Here is a 26234-nt window from a genome sequence, read left to right as displayed (position 1 = left end):
GTCATAAGTAAGTCATATGTCACAAATAACACAAATAAAGTTGCTCTGGATAAGACAACAGCAGAAAACAGCTTTGAGTTTAAAATTAGTCTGAAAATGATTGTGTATGTGCACACCAGTGGGGCTGCATGATTAATCACATTTTAATCATGATTACAGTTTCTCTTGATTAATTAACCATAATTGTTGCAATACAGGTCTGGTCATTTTTTTCTGAAAATGTTTATTTTTTAATTAATTAAGTATGAAGATAAATAAATAAATACATTTATTATTTTTTATTTTATTTTTGACATTTACATTATCTTGTATTAGCAACCAGCCTCCACTAGCTTTCAGGGTTGCCAGACATCAAGAGTTTAAAGGCTGCTTGCATAGTGCGTGTAAGTCTTCCCCTGGACACTTGGGGCAAAGCCCCTGCACAGTTAAATTAAATCTGTTGTATCTGTTTATGACATTGAAAAGTCTCGTTTGCGGCATTAAATTAAGATCTGCTCATGTTGGCTGCACCATATTTCTTTTTATGCGTTTTTACAGTGTTGTGCATTATAACCAATCACACGTGATTCCGTTGAGTGGTCAATCAGAGGCGCTCAGATGAGTCATTGCTCAAATACCGGAGTTACACTGTATTTTTATACACTGTATTTTGGTCATTTCAATATATGTTTGCGTAAAACTGCAAGATTACTACACCAGAAGGTTTTTTTGTTAATGTAGGTGACATCATCTGGCTCTGACCTAGCTCTAGCATGTGATTCTTCTTTTACAAGATGATATACATAGAGAGAGATGATATACTGTATATAGTAATTTTTTTTGCAATTTAAAAAAAGATACATAGACAAACACACTCAAAAAAAAAAAAAAAAAAACATACACACACTGAAAAGAAAATCACACCTAAATAATAAGGAAAAGACCGAATTGTGAGATGTATACTCAGAATTCAAAGAAAAAAAGGGGGAAAAAAGGTCAAAATTGCAAGATGTACACTCAAAATTCTGAGAAATAGTCTGAGATATAAAAAGCCTGTAATATAAACTTACAATTGCAAGAAAGTCAGAACTGTAATAAAAAACTCCCAATTACCTTTCATTTATATATGAGTTTGGTTCCAAAATGTGATAAATCAGTAAAAAATCAGTATTGTATCTGGTCGGTATTGAAAAGTCCATTTTTAATTTTACGCAAAATGTATTATCCGCCATGTTATTCTGTCACGTTTTTTCCCTATTTTTCCAAACTGTGACAAATGCCAGTCTCACTTCTCTGAAGAATGCAATACATCCACTCAACCAATCATAGCGCACCATTCCATGCATTGTAAACAGTAAAGGCAGCTTTGACATCGATGAGACCAGACAAAAAACTCTGAACTGTGTTTCAGGTGATTACGATGAGCATAATTAAGGCACAGGTGAAACAAGGTTAACTAATGATGATTAAACGAGGACAGTGTAATGCCACGCCAGCAGAGGGAGCCCTCACCCATGGACTGACTGTTACTGCTCCCTCTGCTGCTTCATTGGTTACTTCCTGTTTGGTGGCCATATAAGGAGGCCTAAACCAAACAGGACTCCGTGAAGTATTGTTTTGCCTGTGTGGACTCTACCAAGCGTTTTTCCTATTTCATTACCTTGTTTTGCTATTTTCACGGTTTTGTTTCATTGTCATAGTTTTTGTCTTGTTTTTTGCCATAGTTTTGTCTAGTTCATTGCCATAGTTTTTGCCTAGTTCCATTGTCTTGTTTATTTGTCACTTTTGGACTGCTGCCTGTTTATTTGGATTTCGCTTTTGTCTTGACTACGTTTCACTGTTTGTTTGGAGATTGAGCCTGCCTGTCTTGACTGCGATCTGTTTAATAAAGCTCGCATCTAGATCTTACACGCTACCCTGGAGTCCCGTTACAGACAGGAAACAGGAACAACCAAATATGGGCACAAGAGGGAGAAACCAACATAAACAGTCCACAGGGGTGTTCTAGTTTCATTTTTAACATTCTCAACATGAATTTATATATTTGATTGCATTCATGCCACCTCTAAGCCTCATTAAACAAATGAAAATACACCTACAATTAATTTTGTTAATACTGATTTCATTTTATTGTTAACTTATTATTATTCTTGTTTATATTCTACTTGTTTATATTCTGTTGTTTTAATAATTTTTTTTAAAACGTATTAAATATATATATATATATATATATATATATATATATATAATTAAAAAATTGACGAAAAATAATATACTTTTAATAAAGTTACAAAAATGCCATTACAAAGGTAAAAACAAAATCCCCCTTAATCCCCCTTTAATTCACTTTAAGGAGTCAAATATCACCTCATAATGGGAAGGCAAATTATCAGATTTTTTGATTACTGATTAGAAGGTGCTCCTGAAATTTTGACTGTGCTCCTAAATTTCTTTAAGCGTAGAGCCCGGATGGATTTATTGCATTTTGGGGAAAAAACAATAATCAGTTTTTATAATAAATCTTTGACAATCAAAATCTGGATTTGAATTTTTAATGCTACTATAACCTAAAGATTCTATGTTGGGTTATTCATAACTGCTAATAGTGGTTTTCATCTTGCCACTTTCTTGGTAAAGAAAACACATTTTTACTCAAATTAATCAAAATGGATTTCTAGTATTTTGGAACCAAACCCTTCAAATATATACATATATATATATATATATATATAGCAGATATGTATATTTTTTATAACCATGGGAGAAACAAGCTTTTTTTATAGTTTCAGATTTTGATATAAGCTTGTTAAAGTTCTACCAGTTTTCATAATGTAGGAAGTGCATTAATGTTTATGATGAATATAGTTGTAACACCATGCCAGCAGAGGGAGCTCTTGCCCATGTACTGTCTGTTACCGCTCCCTCTGCTGCTTCTTTGGTGACTTCCTGTTTGGCAGTCATTTAAGGAAAGCCATTCCAAACAGGAGTTTGCGAAGTATTGTTTTGCCTGTGCGTACTCTATCAGGTGTTTTCCTTGTTTCATTGTGGTTTTTCCCATGGTCATTGTTTTGTTTCATAGTCATAGTTTTGCCTTGTTTCATTGCCATTGTTTTAGTCTTGTTTCATTGCCTTTTTTCATTTGCTACTTTGGACTACTTTGACCTTTTTCCTGTTTTTTGGATTACACTTTTGTCTTGCCCTGGACATCACTGTTTGTTTGGTAATCGACCTTGCCTGTTTGACTACTATCTGTACAATAAAGCTTGCATTTGGATATATCCACGCTGTCAGTTGAGTCCTGTTACAATAGTAATTCAGGAAAGTACACTTGGGTGAAGTAAACCCAGTGTATGAGCTGATGTCCTCTTGAGTTGTGCTTACATGAATGTGCAATAATTCTGAGGAAATGTAAGAAGAAACTTATTAATTAATCGCAATTTTAATGTTTGAGCAAAAGGATCATGATTATTAGTTTAATCAGTGCTTTTCAAACCTGTCCTGGAGACCCCAACCACTGCAAATTTTGTATGTCTTACTTATCAAACACACCTGATTCAACTCATCAGCTTATTAGTATAATCTTCAAGCCTTCAATTGGGTGTCGAATGAGTGAGACATACAAAATGTGTAGTGGTGGGGGTTCTGAGGACAAATCTGAGAAGCACTGAGTTTAACCATTAACATGCAGCCCTAAACATGAGCAAGTCACGGGTATGATTGTTGACCTGAGAGTTGTCCTTGAGGATGGGTTTACTGATGTAGCAGTTGGTTTCTCCTAGTTTAACTCCTTGCACACCATCCAGAGACACACACTCCACTCTGCCCTGTTCATACAGAACATTTATCATTTATTTCAACACACATTTTATTGCATCTTCATTGTTTAGTAGTTAATTTGCCTTAGGTATATGATCTTTATCATGAATAAATTCTATAGTTTCAGCATTTGTACCTTTGTGTCTGGTTTTACCTGTTTAGATGTGATTCTCCTGTAGGAAAGTCCAAAGGGGTAGCTGAGGATGAAGAGTGTGTTGTATGAGTTTTCTCCTCTGTTTTCTACAAACACTGTCACATTGATCTCCTGCATGATCCCAACCTCTATGTTTGTAGATCTGGATCACAGAATCAAAAGAGAGATGTCAAGACAGTTTGGAATTATTCATCTCTATCAATATTACACTTTTGAAATAGAGCAAGTGATTTGCTCACCCCGAGAAATTGAAATCCATTCTGAGGTCATCAACACATGAATTATCAGTTCCGCAGTTTATCTCAAAATCTAGCTGTAAAACAAAGTGAGGGCACAGAAAAATGTAAGAATCTCTCATATTTGATGAGGTTGACATTTTGAAACTGCTGTGCGTTTCTGCATTGTTGATTCTTCTAGCTACAGTGGCCACCAGGACATATTTAAAGAGACAAGGGTATGGCAAGCCATTTTAGCTTAAAATCCTCCCAGCATAGTAACAATGCCAATTACAGAGCTCTCTCATTCAATTCTTACTAGTAACAATTCCGATTAAAGAGATCTACAAATGAATTTTTACTAGCCATATGTCTCTACTGACTTCCATTAATTTTTAATTACAGAGCTCTACAAATGAATTTTTACTAGTAAGAATTACAATTAGAGAGCTCTACAATTGAATTTTTACTGGTAAGAATTTAAATTAGAGAGCTCTCTAAATCAATTTTTACTAGTAATAATTCCAATTAGAGAGTTCTTTAATTACATTTTTACTAGTAACAATTCCGAATAGAGAGCTCTCTAATTAAATTCTTACTAGTAAAAATGCAATTACAGAGCTCTATAATTCAATTTTTAATAGGAAAAAACTACATTAAAGATATGTTTAATTGCAGAGCTCTGTAATTGAATTAAAGAGCTCTCTAAATCAGTTGTTACTAGTAACAACTGAATTAGAGAGCTCTCTCAATGGAATTCTTACTAGTGAAAACTGAATTAGACAGATTTCTAACTGAATTAAAGAGTAATAATTGCATTAAAGAGCTCTCTAGTTGTAATTCTTACTAGTAAGAATTCAATTGTAGAGCTCTCTATTTCAATTGCACTAGTACAAATTGCATTAAAGAGCTGTCTAACTCTAATTCTTACTAGCAAAATTCGAATTAGAGAGCTCTCTAACCATATTTTTACTAGTAAAAATGCAAGTGCAGAGCTCTCTAATTGAATTGTTACTAGTAAGAATTGTATTAGAGAGCTCTCTAACTGTATTTCTTACTAGTAAGAATGCAGTTGTGGAGCTGTGTAATTGCATTCTTAGTAAAAATTGTAGAGCTCTACAACAGCGGTTCTTACTAGCAAGAATTGCATTATAGAGCTTTCTATTCAACACGACCCCATTATGATAATTGTGCCTCATACATATTCATAATATAGGTGAATGCCTGTCCCAGTAGGCTCCTGGGCAGTCCAATGATATATAACACCGTTGCGTTACGGGTGTCCTGAGTTTGAGTTTGGGCTCGTGGACCCTTCCAATCCCACACCCCTCCCCCAATTCACTTAACTGTCCTATCGCAATAAAAGCAAAAACAGCAAAAATAAATCTTAAAAACAACAAAGTGGGACACTACACCTCCGAGTTGTCCGCTCAAACAGTTTTTAATGATGAATAGCAACACTGATGCTCTAATGATTTATTAAGTAGCCTATTATATTAATTAAAATTATCATACAATTATTATGCTTTACACAATTTAATTATATACCTAGGTAATCTATATAACCTACTGTACTCTTACATTGTGGTCCGTGGTGGTCTTTATCTCTGGCAGCAGTACTGGCCTCAAGTTTTGCATTGTTCTAGATGTAGATGGAAGACCCTCAAATGTGAACGTTAACTCATTGGACAGTGGGTTCAGAGCATCTTCTGGACAAGCCTGACAGAAACAAGAAATAGTGCGGAATTTAGTAATTCTCTGAAATATCCTGTTTTGCATCCTGCTAATTTTCTTTCAGTTGTGGAAAAAGCGTAATTAACAAAGTTTGAATGACTAAGCTCCAGGTTTAAGAAATGAGAATGGCTCTATCAAGTCTTCAGATTTTAGCCTTCACTCATCATCAGATTCACTGAACGTTTACTCAGAAAAGCTAGACAACAAAATGACATTTGAAGCTTACCTCTATAAGGAAAGCATGATTTCTGCAAGCCTCCTGCAATGTTATGTTCATCACATCATTGTGAAGGCGGTTTTTTATTGTGAAATATGCTCGATATTTCTGTCGCTTGGCATCCAGCACTATGGTGTAATTAATATTTGCAGCCAGATCTAGAAAACATTGTTGATTACAAGAAATAAAAAAAAAAACAATACTGGATTTCAAGAGTTCTGTACACAAAAACTAAAAAAGTTTTAGTGTGTAATTAGTTTATGAATAAACCTGTTAGGCTATGTTTGAATCCACTCATGTTGAAGCACACAGTCAGGATGTTATGCAATGGCTTTGTGCAGTCTGTTACACTGGTTGGTATTTTGGATGGGTTGTAAGTTATTTTGGTGTTCAAGAACATGATGGGTCTGGACCTGAATGATCCACGTATAACACATATGTAAGTGCTTATGGCTGAAACTCTGTATTTGCATATATTTTGAGTTCTTTTAACAGACCTGAGAAGTTGAACTTCTCCCATGGACCCAACAGCAATATCAGGTAGCCTGTCCTTACTCTGGTCTAGAGAGAACTTACTCAACGAAATCCCAAAGAACTGCAAACCTGGTCGCACAGATGATCCAGTGATCCTCTATCATCACACACAGTGAATGAATCAGACAATAAAAATATTAAAATGAGCTCATGAAGTGAGCCAAGGAAAAGTAAAATGATGCAAGGAAGGTGCTTTAAACTACTACGCTCTTAAAGTGCCACCAACCACATCTTTTTCACCTGTGAATATGTGGGATTTATTTGATCTTTTCCTCCATTGAAGATGTAAATGCTGCCCTGTCCATCCTCCTCCAAAGGCGCTCCAATCAGCACATCCCAAAAACCATCACCATTCAGATCTGCTGGACTCGCCAGAGAAGAGCCAAAACGACCCCTCTGACCTGCCATTCCCACCAGCACCACACCAGAAAAAATGAACTATGAAGACAGAAAAGAGAGAGTAAAGAAAAAAATCAAAGATTCAATCAAAATTCTTTTTATTTAAGTCAGAATTAATTTACAAATTGTCCAAAAAAATCATATCCCCATCACTTACCTGACTCGTAAAGGTGTAAACAAACGCTTTGCCCTCCCGGTCAGGCTCCATGTACATTGGTGCCGATACCAACAGGAGGTCTGTACTGAAGTCATTGTTCAAATCCACCACACAAACCTCAGCTCCAAAATATGAGCCAATCTGAGGCTGAGAAAACATTAATATTAGCGTTATTTATTTTCTGATGATTGTAACTGCATATATGTGTTTTAATTCTGTACTGCTTTCGCTGAATCCATCCCACATCTTCTTAAAACCATGTCTGAATCCTAATGTTAAAGACTTGAGATCTCTCTCAAGCCTTTCTTTTGAGAGTTTATCAATAATCCCTATCAATAATTTTGATAAAATATCATAATAATAATAATAAAAAAAAACATATAGTTGCTTTAAAGGGTTACTCCACCCCACAATGAAGATTATTGTCATTAATTACTTACCCCCACGTCATTCCAAACCTGTAAAAGCTCCGTTCATCTTCGGGAACACAAATTAAGATATTTTTGATGCATTCTGACAGCTCTCGGACCCTCTCATTGTCACAAATCTGGTCGGTGACCTGCGGTCCGCTCACCACCAGATGTCGCTCTCGTTCCATTATCACACTCAGACTGTTGCACTACACCCCGGACTGCACCTCCCACTATCCACCACGCTGATTGCGCCATGCACCTGTGGCCAATCAGCAACCCTATAAAAGCCCCGGACTTTCACTTGGCAAGCACCGAGTATTGTGGAGTGTTAATGTGGAGAACTGTGACAGTAGCGTTTAGTACTCTCCTAGTGCTAGCACTGTTTCCTTAGTTTCCTAGTATCTGTATTTCCTGTGTTCCCTAGTTTTCTAAGTTTCCTAGTTCTGAGTTCCTAGTTTCCTGTGTTTCCTTGTATCCTGAGTTCCTAGTTTCATTGTATTCTGAGTTCCTGGTTTCCTGAGTTTAGTATTCCCGCCTGGCCATTTCGTCTGTCTCGCCGCCTGCCTTTCTGGACTCTTGATCGTTGTAAGGATTACTCTTCTGGCTCTTGTTATGGATTATGTTCGCCGTTGATCGACCCACGCCTGCCTATGGACTACTCTTGAGCCTCACCCCAATATACCTGTTTGCTGTTGTTCTGACCCTGCCTGTTCGACCATGTATCTGTCTCGTCCCTCAAATAAAAGCGTGCATATGGATCCCCTCGCCTCTCGTCTCCCTCTCCACGTTACAGAATACTCGGTCAAACAAGGATCCAGCAGCTTTTACCACGGACATTCAGGTATGGACACAAACAGGTTTCTATTCAGATTAAAACAAGGACCGTGTTCAATAGAGCAATACATCTGTGAATTTCTGGCAGCTGCAAATCATTCTACCCTCCCGGACTGTATAATCATTGAGATATTTTGTGATGGAATCAATCAGCCATTAAGGGGGAGGCTGAGACGCGAGGGTCCGCGCTTTTCATTAGCTGCTGTTTACTGTGGGTGTCGCAGCTGTATTTCCCGAGTCAAGTCAAGTTTCCAAGTCAAGCCAAGTTACAGCTGCATTTTCTGAGTCAAGTCAAGTTTCCAAGTCAAGCCAAGTTACAGCTGCGTTTCCTGAGTCAAGTCAAGTTTCTAAGTCAAGTCAAGTTGCAGCTGTGTTTCCTGAGCCAAGTGCTGTCGCAAAGATGGCCGCCACGCCAGAGCCTGTCGCCATGAGGGCCGCCACGTCAGCCAAGCCAGCACCCGCTAACGCCACGTCAGCCAAGCCACAGCCTGTTCATGTTACGCTTTTTGCTCCTGAATCTGCACCCGTCATGACGGTCTTTCCAGATGCGGCTCCTGAATCAAGTCAAATTACAGCTGCCGCTCCTGTCTCAAGTCAAGCTACAGCCGCTGCTCCAGAGTCAAGTCAAGCTACAATTGCTGCACCAGAGTCAAGTCAAACTACAGCTGCCGCTTCAGAGTCAAGTCAAGTTACAGCTGTTGTTCCAGTGTCAAGTCAAGGTAAAGCTGTGTTTCCTGCATCAAGTCTAGTCAGAACTGCTCGTCCTAAGCCAAGTCAAATTACAGCTGTCGCTCCTGTGTCAAGTCAAGTCAAGGCGGTATTTCCTGCGTCAAGAAACGTCAAAGTAGTCGTTCCTCTGTCAAGTCGAGTCACAGCTATTGTTCCTGTGTCAAGACGGTATTTCCTGCGTCAAGCAACGTTAAAGCTGTTGTTTCTGCGTCACGCAACGCCAAAGCAGTTGTTCCTGTGTCAAGTCAAGTTACAGCTTTATTTCCTCTGTCACGTCGCATCACGGTTGCATTTCCTGTGTCCAGCAACGTCAGAGCTGTCGTTCCTGCGTCAATCAACGTCAAAGATATCAGTCCTGCATCAAGCACGATCCAAACAGCTTTTCGTGAGCCAAGTCAAGTCACCATTAATCTCCTTGAGCCAAGTCAAGTCTTTACTGGTCTTCACGTGCCTGGTCAAGTCACTGCCGAACTTTACAAACCAAGTCACGTCTCGTCTGATGGTCCAGAGCCAGGTCACGTCTCCCCTGTCAGTCCAGAGCCAAGTCACACCTCCTGTTACCTCCCAGAGCCTCGTCACGTCATGTCTGCCAGTGTGATGGCGATCACCATTCTCAGTATGTGGGCCGCACACTACGCTCCCGAGGTCCCATCTGTCACCAAGTCTGCTCCAGAGGTCTCGTCTGGCCTCCCAGAGCCTAGTCACGTTATGTCCACCAGTGTGAGGGCGATCACCGTTCTCAGTATATAGGCCGCACACTACGCTGCTGAGGTCACGCCTGATCACAAGCCTGCGCCAGAGCTCCCGTCTGATCACAAGCCTGCTCCAGAGCTCCCGTCTGATCACAAGTCTGTTCCAGAGCTCACGTCTGATCACAAGCCTGCTCCAGAGCTCCTGTCTGGTCTCAAGTCTGCTCCAGAGGCCCCGTCTGGTCTCCAGTCCGCTCCAGAGGCCTCTTCCGTTGGAGAAGCTGCGCCCATGCCTCCTGAGGTGTCGGCACTCGCCGTAGAACCTCCTAGGGAGGCGGCGTTAACCTGTGCTCTCTCTGCTTCTCCCCTTATTCTGTCTGCCTTCTCTGTCCCTGTTCTCCCCAGGTCCCAGTCTATGATGCGGGTTCCTGCTCAGCCCTGGAGGGCTCTGGCGCCTCCTGCTCAGCCTCCTGTTCCGCCCAGGAGGGCTTCTGCGCCTCCTGCTCCGCCCTGGAGGGCCCCGGCGCCTCCTGCTCCGCCCTGGAGGGCTCCTGCGCCTCCTGCTTCTCCTCCGGCTCCGCCCTGGAGGGCGTCTGCACCTCCTGCTCCGCCCTGGAGGGCGTCTGCGCCTCCGGTTCCACCCTGGAGGACTCTTGCTCCGCCTCCGGTTCCGCCCTGGAGGGCTGCTCCGTCTCCTGCTCCGCCCTGATGGGCTGCTCCGTCTCCTGCTCTGCCCTGGTGGGCTCCTGCTCTGTCGGTCCTGCCTCAGTCACCAAGTCCTCCGCATGGACCTGGTCCTCCAACCCTCATCCTGTCTCGCTCCCGCCCCCCCGCTCTCCTGGACTGTTGTTCTGTTGGAGCGTCTGGAAGCCGCTCTTTGGGGGGGGGCTATGTCACAAATCTGGTCGGTGACCTGCGGTCCGCTCACCACCAGATGTCGCTCTCGTTCCACACTCAGACTGTTGCACTACACCCCGGACTGCACCTCCCACTATCCACCACGCTGATTGCGCCATGCACCTGTGGCCAATCAGCAACCCTATAAAAGCCCCGGACTTTCACTCGGCAAGCACCGAGTATTGTGGAGTGTTAATGTGGAGAACTGTGACATTAGCGTTTAGTACTCTCCTAGTGCTAGCACTGTTTCCTTAGTTTCCTAGTATCTGTATTTCCTGTATTCCCTAGTTTTCTAAGTTTCCTAGTTCCGAGTTCCTAGTTTCCTGTGTTTCCTTGTATCCTGAGTTCCTAGTTTCATTGTATTATGAGTTCCTGGTTTCCTGAGTTTAGTATTCCCGCCTGGCCATCTCGTTTCGTCTGTCTCGCCGCCTGCCTTTCTGGACTCTTGATCGTTGTAAGGATTACTCTTCTGGCTCTCGTTATGGATTATGTTCGCCGTTGATCGACCCACGCCTGCCTATGGAATAGTCTTGAGCCTCACCCCAATATACCTGTTTGCTGTTGTTCTGACCCTGCCTGTTCGACCATGTATCTGTCTCGTCCCTCAAATAAAAGCGTGCATATGGATCCCCTCGCCTCTCGTCTCCCTCTCCACGTTACACTCATAGATAGCAAAGTAATTAACAAGATCAAGGTTAATAGCATTATAGGACTCCTGTAATTTGAGTTCCAAAGATGAACTAAGCTTTTACAGGGTTTGGAACGACATGGGGGTAAGTAATTAATGACAAAATTTACATTTTGGGGTGGAGTAACCCTTTGATTCCAGTTCTTGAAAAATGTTTTCTTCAGTTATGAATGCTTGTTTAGATATTTTGTAATGAAATACAGAAATCTAAATTTTAATGTTGTTCAGTTTCTGAGTTACAGGTGTGTTGGCTACCATATCTATAAATAAAGGCTTTGGATGACAAACTGTGGTAAAAAAAAATCCATCATAAATGCAGAAATGCATGTGGGGTGATTGGGGGCTGCTTTTAGGCCTCCACCAATGTTAAAATCAAACTTACAGCAACACTGCTTGAATTATTAAATAATTATTGTATAGTGGAAATCAAACTGTGTTCTTATGCATAGTTTTGACAGCTAAAAGTAGTGAACAACCCTGGGAAACTCCAACACTTTATCTTGACTGGTTCTGATTTCTGATACGATGACTTGTCCTTGATGCTTGTATCTTGGAGCTCCTAGAATAGCATAGCTGGTCCCTGACACTGTTGCAACAGCCATCGAATAACCTTCATACAAAATGTAATAGTTTAATAGTATGCATAGTTGTATTTGCTGTATAGAAGAACTGACTTTAACTGACTTTCACATGTCCTCTATATTTTAGTGTGTTGCAAAAATAAAGCCTTACCTAGATAGCTTTCATGCTCATTGCCTGTTTGAAAGGAGCCATTAGGAAAATATTCCTCATATCCACCTTTCCACTGGAAAGCTCCCACAGCACTCAATAAAACACTGCCCTAAACAAAACAGAACCAAATCATTTTGCATTCTGTGAAAATCTTCTTTACTAAAACATTATAAATAATCAAAAGATAATTTTTTAAAAAATAATGAAAGAGAAAGTTTTATTGGCTTTTCTGTAGCATTTTAAACTAGTTCAATACTGTATTGTATTAAGTGAGCACATATCAACCACTCACACTTCAACATGACTGTCATAGAGACAGTCATGTGACCAAAATTAATAGAGAAAGGAAACGGTCTGGGGTGCAGAACAGAAAAGACAAATGGAAGATGAAAAACATGGCATTAAAATGATTTGTTAACATGGATGCAAACTAGTCCCATTTGGCCAAATATTGATGTTTTGAATTAAAAACAGATCACTGTATGACTCACTTAAGCATAACACAATTTCCATGAATTATCTCCAATAATAAAAATGAAGAAAAAAAAGTCACCACTTTGATTTAAATAAGCAAATTGTCACACCCTGTGGACTGTTTTGTGGTTTTTTCCCCATGTATGCCCTTATTTGGTCTTTCCTGTTCCGTCTCTAATTATTACGTCACTGCTTTATCGATTTCACCTGTCTCCCCCTGATTAGTCTGTGTATTTAAGTTTGGTTGTGTTTACAGTTTGGTTGTCGGTTCTTGAAGTCATTTTGTATGTCATTCCTAGGCTATGTAAGTCTCTCCGTGTTTTTCCTTAGTTGCGTGCGTTTATGTTTATGTGTGGATTCCCTGCTGTTCCTGTTCATTTCTGTGTCTTATGTGGATTATATTAATAAACGTGCAAGTTCAGATCTCCTCGTCCTACTCCTCCTTCCCGCACACGACGCACGCTGACAGAAGAACCAACCTTCAACAAAATGTTCTGGGCTGAGGATTTTCTTATGAACATCCAACAGGCGGAAAGGCCGTTGGAGCAATGTGTGGAGGAATTTCTGAGCGTGTTACACCTGGTGAGTTGGAGCGACGCCATGATTAACGTGTTTTCAGATGGGGCTAAACGATGACAAATTGTTCTGTTCTATAACTCCTGACGATTGCCGCAAACCAGTTGCGGAATTTATCAACCATGTCCTTGCTCTTTGTCATTCCAGTTAATATGTTGATGTGAAAGATTCTAATCTTTCCCCCATCTGGGAACACGCGGCCGCTCCAGCTCACCACCAGCCAGCGTCCTCCACGTACCGCTCCAACAAGCTCACTCCCTCCGGTCCTCCCTCGCTCACCCCAGTTCTCCAGAGCTCCTCCCTCATCCTCAGCCCAGAACCAGCTCACGGATTCCAGCCATGCCCCCACGCTCTGGATTACCGGCTGCTAATATGGCAAGCCACATTAATATTAAGGACATTATGGACTCATGGGGATTATTTTCTCCTGTGTCTCCGCTGGTCACATCCAGCTCTCCTTCGTCTCCGCTGGTCCCGTCCAGCTCTCCCAAGTCTCCAATGGTCCTGCCCATTCCTCCAGAGCGCCCTCCTGTGCCTGCGCCTCCTAAGCCCGGCCTTCCTGTACTCTCCTGGGCTGACTATGCCCTAAGTTCCCCCAAGAAAATTTGGGGGGGGATACCCACCATGGCTGCCTGAACTGTATACTCGGCTGTGGCTTCCCAAACCCCCTGATCCTCCTTGGCCACATGGACTGTGTGCTCGGCCGTGGCTTCCCGAGCTCCCGGATACACCATGGCCACATGGACTGTATACTCTGCTGTGGCTCCCCAAGCTCCCTGACCCGCCATGGCATAATGGACTGTATGCTCCGCCGTGGCTCCCTGAGCTCCCTGATCCGCCATGACACCCCGTACTGTATGCTCCGCCGTGGCTCCCCGAGCTCCCTGACCCGCCATGGCATAATGGACTGTATGCTCCGCCGTGGCTCCCTGAGCTCCCTGATCCGCCCTGGAGGCGTACCTCCTCTCCCTCCTGTGTCTGCCCTGCACGAGCCTCCAGGGTGCCCACCCTCCCTCCCCGGTGTATTTGTTACAGCGCGAGTAGCGCCTTATGGGAGGGGGGGGGTAATGTCACACCCTGTGGACTGTTTTGTGGTTTTTCCCCATGTATACCCTTATTTGGTCTTTCCTGTTCCGTCTCTAATTATTACGTCACTGCTTTATCGATTTCACCTGTCTCCCCCTGATTAGTCTGTGTATTTAAGTTTGGTTGTGTTTACAGTTTGGTTGTCGGTTCTTGAAGTCATTTTGTATGTCATTCCTAGGCTATGTAAGTCTCTCCGTGTTTTTCCTTAGTTGCGTGCGTTTGTTTACGTGTGGATTCCCTGCTGTTCCTGTTCGTTTCTGTGTCTTATGTGGATTATATTAATAAACGTGCAAGTTCAGATCTCCTCGTCCTACTCCTCCTTCCCGCACACGACACACGCTGACACAAATACTTAAGAGTCTAGGACTTGATTATTATTATTATTATAAAATGTATAAAAAAAAAAAAAAAAAAGGTATCAAAATCCTAATTGTACTATCACCATTCACTTGGTCTGAGGAATTTAATATTAGGGATTCTGTATATTTATTTACAGTGGATGTGAAAGCTGTGCTAAATCCATCCTGTGCGAACTCCATTCTAGAGGAATCACCTGAAGTCTGAGTTCCTGCAGCAAAGCAACAGAAGTTAGAAACAAAATCTTGATGTTGAATATATATAATTTGTATACCATGTTTTCTTTTCCTTTCTACTGTCTTTTGACTTGCCAACATACCTTCAATGGCAATAATGTTCTCTTCCAGCTTTTGAAGAATATTATTTAGTGCATCAAAGTCTGTGACTCTGAATACGTGACCAATATCTGGAGCTATGTCATTCAGCTCCTGTTTTGCACTTTCATGAACAAAAGCACTGCCAACCTGGGGAGGGGGGGAAATTATGTTAAAAAAAAAAACATATCAAGAAATAAATCAATTATATATACACTTTTAATTTCCACGCATTCATTGCTTTTAAACTATTATAATTTGTGCTTATCATTACAAAATATATAATTAAAATGCTTATACTATTTTAGCTCTAATTTAGATTTAAACCTAGCTTTTTGCAACATTTGACTGTACTTTATTTAGCATTTAAGGTTCTGATGTCAGAGATTTTAATGCCATAGTATGGATAGCAGACCAAACCTACTCCGATCGCAAATCGTCTTATGTTCTTCGCATTTGCATCTGCTGTTGCCTTTTCCCGTAAAGACCAGTCATGTGACTGTCCATCAGTAATAACAAGCAATATTTTTTTTGCTGATGGTCTTGCCCCTCCATGTAGTGTAAATAGGTCTTTCCTTGGTATATATAAAAAAAAAGACTTATAAATAAGTTGAAACAAATCAGGCATTTTGTTTTTGCTGGACAGTCAGTAAAATGGCTGATAAAGATCCACAGACTTAAAGGGAGGAAGGACCTGAGCCCTTTAACCCACATAAAAGTTTTGTCTTTTCAAGACTTGTATTGAATGTCATGATGTTTTAGTTGGTTTATGTGATACATACGTTTGTGCTATAAGTCCGTGAATCACCATGAGCTACATTTATACTTCACAACTTTACTACAGTCTTAATGACATTATTTCCAGAAAGGGAAATTTTGAGCAGCCATGCTCCTTGGATTTTGCAGTGATTTGTAGAATTTTACGGATCACATTCAGTGCACTAGAAAAATTTTGCGATTGACACAGGCCTTACAATGCCTGACTTCCTGATCAGTGCCCTGACTACTGAACTAGAATGATTGAGGTACACCCTCAAAACACCTTAACCTCATAGCAATACTAATTTTTTGTAAAACTCTGTTCATATGATGTCTGTCATGTGTCTGCACATATGAGCTACATAAAATATGAAACGGGCAACAGTAAATCTACTTAATCTTACTTAAAGTTTTTCATTATTGGAATAACAAACAAGTCTTACACAACTTGTATGATGGCTGTCCAAGTTTGAGTGCTACGTCCATACTGGTACTGTATATCTGTCACCTTAGATTCCCATGCATCTTGAATGTTGAGTTCAGTGAATTTGTAATGAATAACACAATGACTGGAATACTGTGCAATGGCAAACTGTAAACCAACAACAGATAAACTGTCAGTATGTGGTCAGTAATGTCACTCTTTTCTAACAAAAATGTCAGCATTTTCCTTTTTTTATGTTAAAACACACACACACACACACTGGGTCTAATTAGTCTTGAAATTCAGTAGTGAAATTGAGGGCTATTCCTACCTGTGCATCCCGCTCAGTAAAACGCTTGATCACATTTGTCACAAAAGCCTTCATTGTCACAAAATTTTCAAGCCTTACACTCCCAGATCCATCTAAAAGAAAGGCTATATCAATCTGACCAAGACAGTCTGGAAATAAAGAGATGTAGAAATGTGTACATATGTAGTTAAAACTGTAGTTACATTGGAGAAAAGAAAAAATACTTTTAACGATCATCATATTTACCTCTGTATTTAGGGCTCGGTATTGGTGGTTTAAACTCATTGTTTTCATAGATAAAGCACATGCCTCTGTAGTTGATAGCTGCTACACATTTCTTTGGAATGGTTGGACCACAAATCTAGAATTTTAACAAAAATTTTACTTTAATAAAATAATTACTAAATCAAATGAATAAAAAATAAAATTAGACCATATTATTCACTTTTTTGTTTTTTGCTTTTTTTTTTTTTTTTGCTCTGGTCAAAATCTACGGAGCCCTTTAAGGGACATGGTGGTGAAAAAAAATTCAGGGTGGGAGGAAAAATATTTTTCAGATTTTTTTGCGTTCCCTCGCAAAACTTTTGCGTTCTCTCGCAAAACTGGTTGAGTTCGGACAAACACTTCCTGTTTACTCAGCTCAGTATGTTCACAACGGAGCGGTTCATAAGAGTTTTATACTGAACTTGGACTCAAGTGGCCTATTATAGAAATACAGTCATTTAATTGCTTATAGTTTAAGGCATGGTTTTGGAACATTCTGAAACGCTCAATGTGGATTAATGTACTAAAACAGTGACAGTGGAGGCCCAATTCGGTATTAGTAAATGCTATTCATACTATATAAAATTTTAATATTAATACCCTTAGCATTACTCTCAATAAAGCAGTCATAAATGCAACTTGCTAATGCCTTTTCTCCCTACAGAAAACCTTTAGGATACAGAAAACGCTTAAGGAAAGCTAATGGACGAATTAAGACGGTATTTGTAGTTACAATGGTTTAAGTATAGTAACCATGGTTAATTTGTTTGCTGCTTGTTAAAAAAAAAAAAAAATAGTTATTGAAAGGAAAAATAATAATGAACAGGCTACGAGGCGCCAGCGCGATCAAATAGTTGAAATATTAAAACTGTCTTCCATACAGAAAAATACCCTGTGCAAGCTATTGTTTTTCATGTTTAAAATACGAGAATGCAATATCCAAACGACTGCAAATGCAACATTGATTTTATATAGCAGTTCAACAAAAAGGGTAATATTAAGTGATATTTTAAATGTAGCCTACATTTTAAACACATGATGTTTGTTATATTTAACGAAATAATAATAGTTCCAACGAAATCTGCAACAGAACTGGCGTGTCTCCAAGCAACAGAGGTGTTTCGTTGCTGAATTAATCTGCAGCTTTGAACCATTCGGAGAGTCCGTGATTAATAACCCATTCATAACTACAACCATTTGCTTACTTGAATAACGTGATGCCTTGCTCATTAAGACAGTGACATGCCGCCACCTACTGGCGATTTAGTTTGAATCTACAAGTATCTCTTTGTTTTTCCATTATTTATTGCTTTATTTATTATATTAATATACTTAATGAAATGTTAAGAATATGATATGCATGACATACAGTTGATAAGGCTAGAAAAACTTCTAAGCTCTCTAACGTTAAAAAATGCACATGTAAAACAATTTAAGGGGGCAAATATTGTAACAGAAAAGGTGACTGCAGTGGGATACTCAGACGAATGTTAAATGCTGTAGGGGGTACGCCACTGTAGAACGTTTGAGAACCACTGGCTTAATGGATTACTTCATTAATTGCCTATTTTTAATAAAATATAAAATGTTGGCTTTTTATATCACTGTCTTCTTATATTAGGCCAAGTTAAACACGGTTTTCTATGAGCTCATATTTTGGGCTCATCTGCTTGCAGGTACATAGAATATATTTTGAATAATTCCATATTTGGTCTTTTTTTATCAACGTCTTCATAAAGCCAGGTTTTCTTTATGGGAGGAAAAGGCTTAACATGCAATTTAGAGCTTTCTGTTCATATTCAGGGCTTACCTGCTTTCCTACATTTAAAATTTATTAACAAACTCTATACCGAATTCAGCCATTTATACTCTATTAGCGTTAATTTTCCTTACTATGGGGGATACGCTTAACGTGCAATTTAGCGGGTTACGTTTATATACCAAGCTATTCTGGTATGTAAGGTGTGTACTGAATTTGGTCCTACAGTGTTTTAGATTTTAGAATGTCCCAAAATCCTGCCTTGATGTATTTATATAATAGCCTACTTGAGTCCAAGTTCAAAATCAAACTCTATGAATCGCTCAATTGCGAACGTGCAAGCTAGGAACCACTACAAGCTGTAAAGCTTGTTTCAGGAAGTGTTTGTCCAAATTCAACTGGTTTTGTGAGAGAATGCAAAAGTTTTGCGAGGGAATGCAAAAAAATCTGAAAAATATTTTTCCTCCCACCCTGAATTTTTTTTTCACTCACTCTGATTTTTTTCACCACCATGTCCCTTAAGGGGCTCCGTAAAAATCTTAGTTGTTGGGATATGATAATAAAATAAACATGCATGCCTCAATAAAACTAATAAATAAAATGTAAAAAATCAAATAAAATCAAATCAAAATGCACTTATTTTTAGACAAAACAGGGTTGTTGTTGTTTTTCATCCCAATCCCAAGTAATGCAAGTTGGGGTTAATGTCTTTTAATATTTATAATTTCTTTTTTAAATTAAGTGGGGTTTTTTTTTGTTTGTTTGTTTATTTGTTTGTTTGTTTCGTATGTGTGAAATAGTTGAAATAGTAACTTACAGCCAGTTTTGAAGATTGTGGATCTTGAACAACGGAAAGTCCGAGAGACATGTTGACAGCTTCCGAGGGCACTTCATTAACATACAGACAGTTTGTTAATTTTGGTTTAAACACACACACACACATTTCAAAGATGCACTGCAAATCTGTTGAAATTAAGTAATACCTATTTATGTGATTAACTAATAAGAATGAATGAAGTTTATTTTCTCTTCTATTATAATAAATGCAACATATCCCCATATATTTACAGTATTAATGCACTGGCATCGTTTAGATCCTTTTTACACAGTGGTGAGAAGACCTAATCTTTTGTAGGTCTAAAGGCTTTTTCTGAAGGTTAAACACCTCCCTTCATTTGAGAAAAATAAGATTTAAAAAATCTCAAATGTTTTAGGCTCTATTCAGACAGTATATATAGATCCCTAGTTATGGAAAATGACAAATAATATTTCAATTAGCACTGGAGTACAAAACCCAAAATACCATTAATGTTCAGTGATGAGCAGCTTCCTTCTGTGACCGAACAGCTATAAATCAATCCTCTTTGATTTTGACTGGTTTGAAATAAAGGATCACTCACGACCAGACTATAAGAAAAGCAGTAAGAATATGCATTAGAATCAACTAAACAAATATATCACTTGATGGATTTCCTAATGCGTAAAAGATAAGAATTAATAGAAACAGATATCAGCCATACAACAATAACGTCATATACCAAATGCAGGGTGAGTGAGACAAACAAATATCTATTGAAAATAAATGTTGGGTGCACAGGGGTGAACAATCTTGAGAAAGCTCCAACCAGCAGGACAAGATTTATGCCTCTAGAGATAGGCAATCTGGAGAACAGTCCCAGTCGGTGGCCAAACCAGGCAGAAGAATGGGAAGACCAGAGCAACGAATAGCAGAATATGCAATCAAAGTGACAGGACTCATAGCAGGCCAGTATCAGAGATTAGGGTCTCAGCACCAGGCTTAGTTGGCAGGCTGCCCTGGAGAACAAGCAGGCAGGGAGTCTCAGGCTGGTAGAGCAGGATTGGAGGGAACACACAGCACACAAACATACAAGACACCATTCAAGACCACACAACACCACAAGTCAGCACAAGACAAGGAGAAACATCATAATGTAATAAAAGGGAAAAAATAAAAGTTCAAGAATTTATTGTCATATGTAGAGGAAACACATTGTACAATGAAATTCTTGCTCTGTGAATCCACCACCAGCCACAGACATATGGCAAGGCAAGGCAAGTTTATTTATATAGCACATTTCTTACACAGAGGTAATTCAAAGTGCTTTACATAAAAGGAAGTAGAATAATCATAAAAACAACAATAAAATCAATAATCACAAAAAAGGAAGTAGAACAATCATAAAAACAATGATCACAACAATAAAACAAAGAATGTAAAATGTAAAAACTGATTGATATAATGATTTAAAAAAAGATTTAAAATTTGATTTAAAATAAGTTTAAGACAGTTAAAAACAGAAAATGATTATACAAAATGCAATCAGTTCGGACGAAGCACAGTGCTCATTCAGTAAATGCACAGCTAAACAGATGAGTTTTGAGTCTAGATTTAAATGTAGCTAATGTTTTAGCACATTTGATCTCTTCTGGAAGCTGGTTCTAACTGTGGGCAGCATAATAGCTAAAAGCAGATTCCCCTTGTTTTGTGTGAACCCTTGGTATTTCTGACTGACTCGATCCTAATGATCTGAGTGGTCTGTTAGGTTTATATTCAGTGAGCATATCTGCAATGTATTTAGGTCCTTGGCCATTGAGTGATTTATAAATGAGTAAAAGTACTACAAAATCAATTCTAAATATAACTGGAAGCCAGTGTAGGGACCTGAGGACTGGTGTGATATGCTCAGATTTTCTGGTTCTACTCAGAATCCTGGCAGCAGCGTTCTGGACGAGCTGCAGCTGTCTAATGGTTTTCTTGGGATGGCCAGTGAGGAGACCATTACAATAATCCACCCTGCTTGTGATAAAGGCATGAACAAGTGTCTCCAAGTCTTGACTGGAAACAAAACATCTAATTCTTGCAATGTTTTTGAGATGATATGAATAAATCCACCAAACCATATCACAAATACATAAATAAATGAAATAAATCCTGCATGTATGGATATGCATAAATATTAAAATTTAATAGTATAGGGTTACACTGTAAAATCTAATTAGTTGGGCTTACTTAAAAAAAGTATGCAAACCGATTGCCGTAATGCATACCGATTGAAGTAATGTGAAATAGGAATAGTATGTTGTATTGACAAATGCTTAGCTAGTATAGTTTACTTACACGAGAGTTCTAGTAACTAAAAAATAACTGTAGGGGGTACTTAATCATTTACTTTAGGTTTACGCTTGACTTAGTATAGCTACTCACTGACTCCCAGAGTGCATTGCGGCATGAATAAATTATGCAATTGCTTTGTTTTACTGTTGTTGTTTTTATTTGCTCATTTTATTTACTAACTTGTGTCAGCAGTAGCACAACAAAAAGAGAAAATAAAATAATATAATGGTTATTGTCACAATTAATAAAAATAAACAAAATTGAATTGTTACCATTGTTGTGATTCACGTGCTGAATGTTGAAGTCTGTGACGTCAGCACATTACCACAAATATTAAAGGACTGTCTCAACCCAATAAACTTTCTCAAGGTGTTTATGAAGAACAATGAAATTGTAAAAGATCATTAATAAATATAAAAAATGCATTAGCTAAAGAATTAAAAGATTTAGCTAATTAGAAGATCAGAATTAGAAGGTTGCTTTCTTATTACTTTCTTTCCCTTAAAATCAAAAAGACTTAATGTTGCATTGCTGCATCAATAGGAAGAAAATTATAAAAAGAAAAACAAAGCTCCAAGTGCCCAACCAAAGGGAACATTAATCACTATAATGGTAAGTAAAAAAATAAAAAATAAAAGACACACAAACAACATTTTATGAAAATCAATTTATGAAGTCAACTTATGTGATGTTCTCTCAAATATATAGTTGTATTGAAACAACTTTCAAAATGACTTCGGGAAATGAGTGAATGTAACTAGTGAAAAATAACTGCAGATTAACAATTAATTACTTTGCAAATTAGCAACATATTAGTGCACTGCTGCCTCTCACTGGTTTGTTAATGTCATTGGTTCCTTTGTGGCTACTTGAATATTTTAAGTAAACATCACTCAAAGCAGTAAGTAAATTGTTTTACTCGCTTGAAAGTAGCTGTAACTTAATAAAAATTAGTAAGTATAACAACTAAGTAAAGATAACTAATTATATCTAAGTAAGGTAAACTATTGGATTTTACAGTGTAAGGTTAGGGTTAGGGTTAGTATATAAGTACTAACCCTAAGTATATACATGCATTTAAAGTGATAATGGTTTAAAGTGAACAGTGCAGTGCAAACAAACAAATATACATGTACAAAGTCCAAATGAGGTAGGATGGGAAAAGACTATATTGTGTGTATTGTACTCACAGTCCAATCTGCTGTTATGGGGGGAGAGGCAATGGATGACACCCATTTACTAGCCTAATGGCCTGAAGGTAAAAACTGTCTCTTAGTCTTGACATTCTAGCTTTAAGACTCCTGTACCGTTTAAATGAATGTAGGAGTGTGAAAAGGCTGTGCTGGGGGTGACAAGTGTCTCTAATGATGTTAACAGCTCTCTTAATAGATCTGGACCCGTATTCACAAAACATCTCAAGGCTAAAATTAGCTTATAACTTGCCAATTTAGGAGAAAATCTTAAAAATAATGGGCGTGTCAGTCCTAAATTTAGGACTCCTAAATGTTTGCTCTAAGAGTATTTCACAAAGCATTTTAGTGCTAAAACTAGCTCCTAAGTCTGTGAAACGTTAGGAGTGAAAAGGACTCCTAAGTCACTAAGACCAAGCCACAAACTATCCTAACATGGCTGTTACCGGCAATCTGCCTTGGAACACAATCATTTAGAAACATTTGACGATTATGAGCTTTTAAAAAGGTATCACCTTTGGTTTTTGGAGGTTATCCCGATTCCAATCCTTTGATAATATCCTTGCGTTTATTAACCAGTTGGGCAAGAAATAACAGCTTTTCTTGCGTCCGGTTTGGTTTTCTTGTATGTTTGCATGTCTTACTATCAACCATGATTATTCTATTTTGTTAATTAAAAGGCTGTTTATATGCATATTCACTAATTGTTTAGGATAAGCAGACATGTAAGAAGCTAACATTTAAACCGAACATATACTTGTTTAATTAGTGACACTTAGCCTGTATTTTAACATTTTATTTGGATGTGGCAACATAATATCGCACTCTACAGTATTTCTATGAATAAATCTCTGACAGAGACCCCTCCCCTATCAGCCAATCAGTTTGTGCATAGTTAGTAAGCATACTGACATCATCGATAGCAACAAGGTCGACCCCGCCCTGACTCTTAGCTTAAGACTTCTCTTTATTCCTTAGTAAAAGTTTGTCTTAGCAGCTTTGTGAATAGGTTTTAAGAGAAAACGCTTAGCTAAAAACCTTTTACTGCTATTTAGGAGAACTCTTAGTGTTAAGGTAAAATGTTTTGTGAATACGGGCCCTGGTCTGGTAAATGCTGCCCAGTGCTGGTAGGGCTGTTCCAGTGATGATTTTGGCCAATCTCACCACACATTGCAGTGCCTTCCTATCCTGCAACTTCCAAACCAAATAATGATGGAGCTGGTAAGAATACTGTCAATTGCACACCTGTAGAAGTTGTTGAGCATTTGTTTTGACACTCCAAATTTCCTCAGCCTCTTCAAGAAGTGCAAACGTTGACGTAATTTCTTGACTAGCTCTGTAGTATTATGAGACCAGGGCCCGTATGTATAAAGAAGAAAAACATTTGTAGGAAAATCAATGTTTTAATCTGGCTTTCCTGGCACGCGTTCTAAGTCTAAAAAATTAATATGGGTAATGTTCTTTCTCAGTACTCTGCTTTCATGGCATGTTTGTGGCTGCCAAGTTTCAGCTATAAGAAGCAAACAACATTCGGTAGGTGACGCTCATCTCATTGGCTATTGCGGGTATCACATCAGAGGCAGAGTCATCAAAAGTAATATCAATATCAGTCAAATATCAGTTTGGGGACACTTCATCTCAAACAGGAGCAGTTAAATAATCATAATGACAAATGTTTGAGTAATGTTTTGTTAAAAGTTTAGTTATTATTCTTTCAAGTCATACCACATAAGAAAGTATATTTGTCTAAGGAGCTGTCATTTTGTGATGAGAAGCAATTTACAGATCATTCATAGATAAATCATTCATTTCAAGTTTTGCATATTGGGTTGCTGTGTATATTTTTTTGCTGTGTATATACTTTTTCTGTCTACTGCTGTAAGTTCAATATTTGTCAACAGGGGGTGCTGCAGTCAAAGACACAATTCAACAATGACAATTCTGAAGTCAAACTTTTAATAAAAATTTTGTTAATCAGTATAATTCTTCAGTATGTACAATGGAGCACAAAAGCTCACCTTGATGCATCCTTCTGTATAACCTTGTAGCCAAAGAATTTACTCTTTGGTGCAGTAAAGGTTTTCCAGGTAGACGGATCCATGTTAAACGCCATCACAGACTGAGACACTAAAGTGTTCAGAAGTGATAAAAAAAGGAGACTGAATTAGTTAGTAGAGACTGCATTTTTGCAAATGTATAAGATGGATATTTCTATATATTTTTTTAAATAATATTTTTTATATTTAATATAATTTTTTAAAACCAAATTAAATTAAAAACATGTTCTGCTGCACACTGTGCCTAACTAAACCATTAGTTTGTTTGCTTTTCTCTTAAATGCAGTTGTTCTTCCTTCTAAATATATTACAATATGAAATAAATTATATGTTTCGCAGTTCAATTCTCACAGATGCATGTTTGTGTGTAATGTGTCAAAGCAGACAGCTCATATGAAACCGAATGAGACCGAGGCATTTATAAAAGGAAGTTCACACTTATTAGATTTTGTTCTTGCTTTAAAAGGACATCTTTCATCTTCATCCATATAATAGGACTGGCCATGCTATTATGTATGCTATTACTTTAAAAAGTTGGCCAAGGTTTTTAACTTCTGAGGCTATATAAAATTACACATTATAATAAACAATTAATGTAGAGTAACTGTAACTCTACAGTCAAACTAAAAATTTAAGAGGTTTAAATTTAATTCTTACACAATGAATCATTTATTTATTTCTGTGTACAGCATGAATATTGCAATGCTTTCAAAGTTTTTTCATCACCACCGATTACAATCTTACAAGACAGTACAAAAAGGCTGAATACTTGTGCAACACAAGAAGGTTTACAAAAGCGCAAACTTACCACAAAAGATGCACAGTATGATGCAAAAGTTCTGGTCCATCATAACCTGTCAAATGTAGAAATGAAGGATGCATCAAGTTGTATGTTAAAGTGAGTACTAGATGTGGTTCACAGATGTGAAAAGGGGTGGAAGCATCAAACTAAAGAGGAACAACTTGATAAAGAGGAAATGATGAAAGTAAGATGAAATTTAAGAAAATAAAAGTTCAAGATAAATTAATTATAAATTATAAATCACATACATTGCAATTTATTCAGTTATTTAATAGACATTAAAAGGATGACAACAGAGGTTTTCCAAGTTAAGTATTTGAGAAGAGATGTATTTGCTATGTGATACATGGTTGCACTTGCACTGGGTTAAATGTTACTTGGTGGAGAGATGGCAGGCGACACCCTGGGGATGAGTGACAGAGATGGAACTGGTGGAGGAAGATACCCAGGTGGAGCAGAGCAGACGGAGAGCCAGGGTGACAGAGAATCCGGAGGGCCAAGGCGGAGCTGGAGCGACACAGGATGAAGGCGGAGCTGGA

At 38.5% G+C, this 26234-nt stretch overlaps 1 protein-coding gene across 1 annotated transcript; it reads right to left on the bottom strand.

Moving 5' to 3' along the window:
* Nucleotides 1-3704: 3704 nt before the first annotated feature.
* On the bottom strand, nt 3705-25813 carry LOC127162233 (integrin alpha-X-like; the record flags this gene model as incomplete). The annotated part of the gene is made up of 21 exons (XM_051105005.1): nt 25702-25813; nt 24855-24963; nt 19814-19917; nt 19328-19398; nt 16734-16848; nt 16509-16636; nt 16197-16345; nt 15419-15569; nt 15000-15144; nt 14818-14891; nt 12188-12296; nt 11932-12065; nt 7206-7352; nt 6890-7087; nt 6613-6746; nt 6386-6528; nt 6125-6273; nt 5746-5883; nt 4189-4262; nt 3950-4091; nt 3705-3803 (listed from the first exon to the last, which is right to left on the bottom strand). Coding segments are annotated over exons 1-21 (2556 nt in total), but the record flags the coding sequence as incomplete, so codon positions are not given.
* Nucleotides 25814-26234: the final 421 nt, after the last annotated feature.

This window comes from Labeo rohita, unplaced genomic scaffold (assembly GCF_022985175.1).
Source record: "Labeo rohita strain BAU-BD-2019 unplaced genomic scaffold, IGBB_LRoh.1.0 scaffold_864, whole genome shotgun sequence".
In the NCBI taxonomy this organism is placed as follows: Eukaryota; Metazoa; Chordata; class Actinopteri; order Cypriniformes; family Cyprinidae; genus Labeo; species Labeo rohita.
The sequence above is the reverse complement of the archived record's forward strand: the minus strand, read 5'-3'. Positions and strand labels throughout refer to the sequence as shown.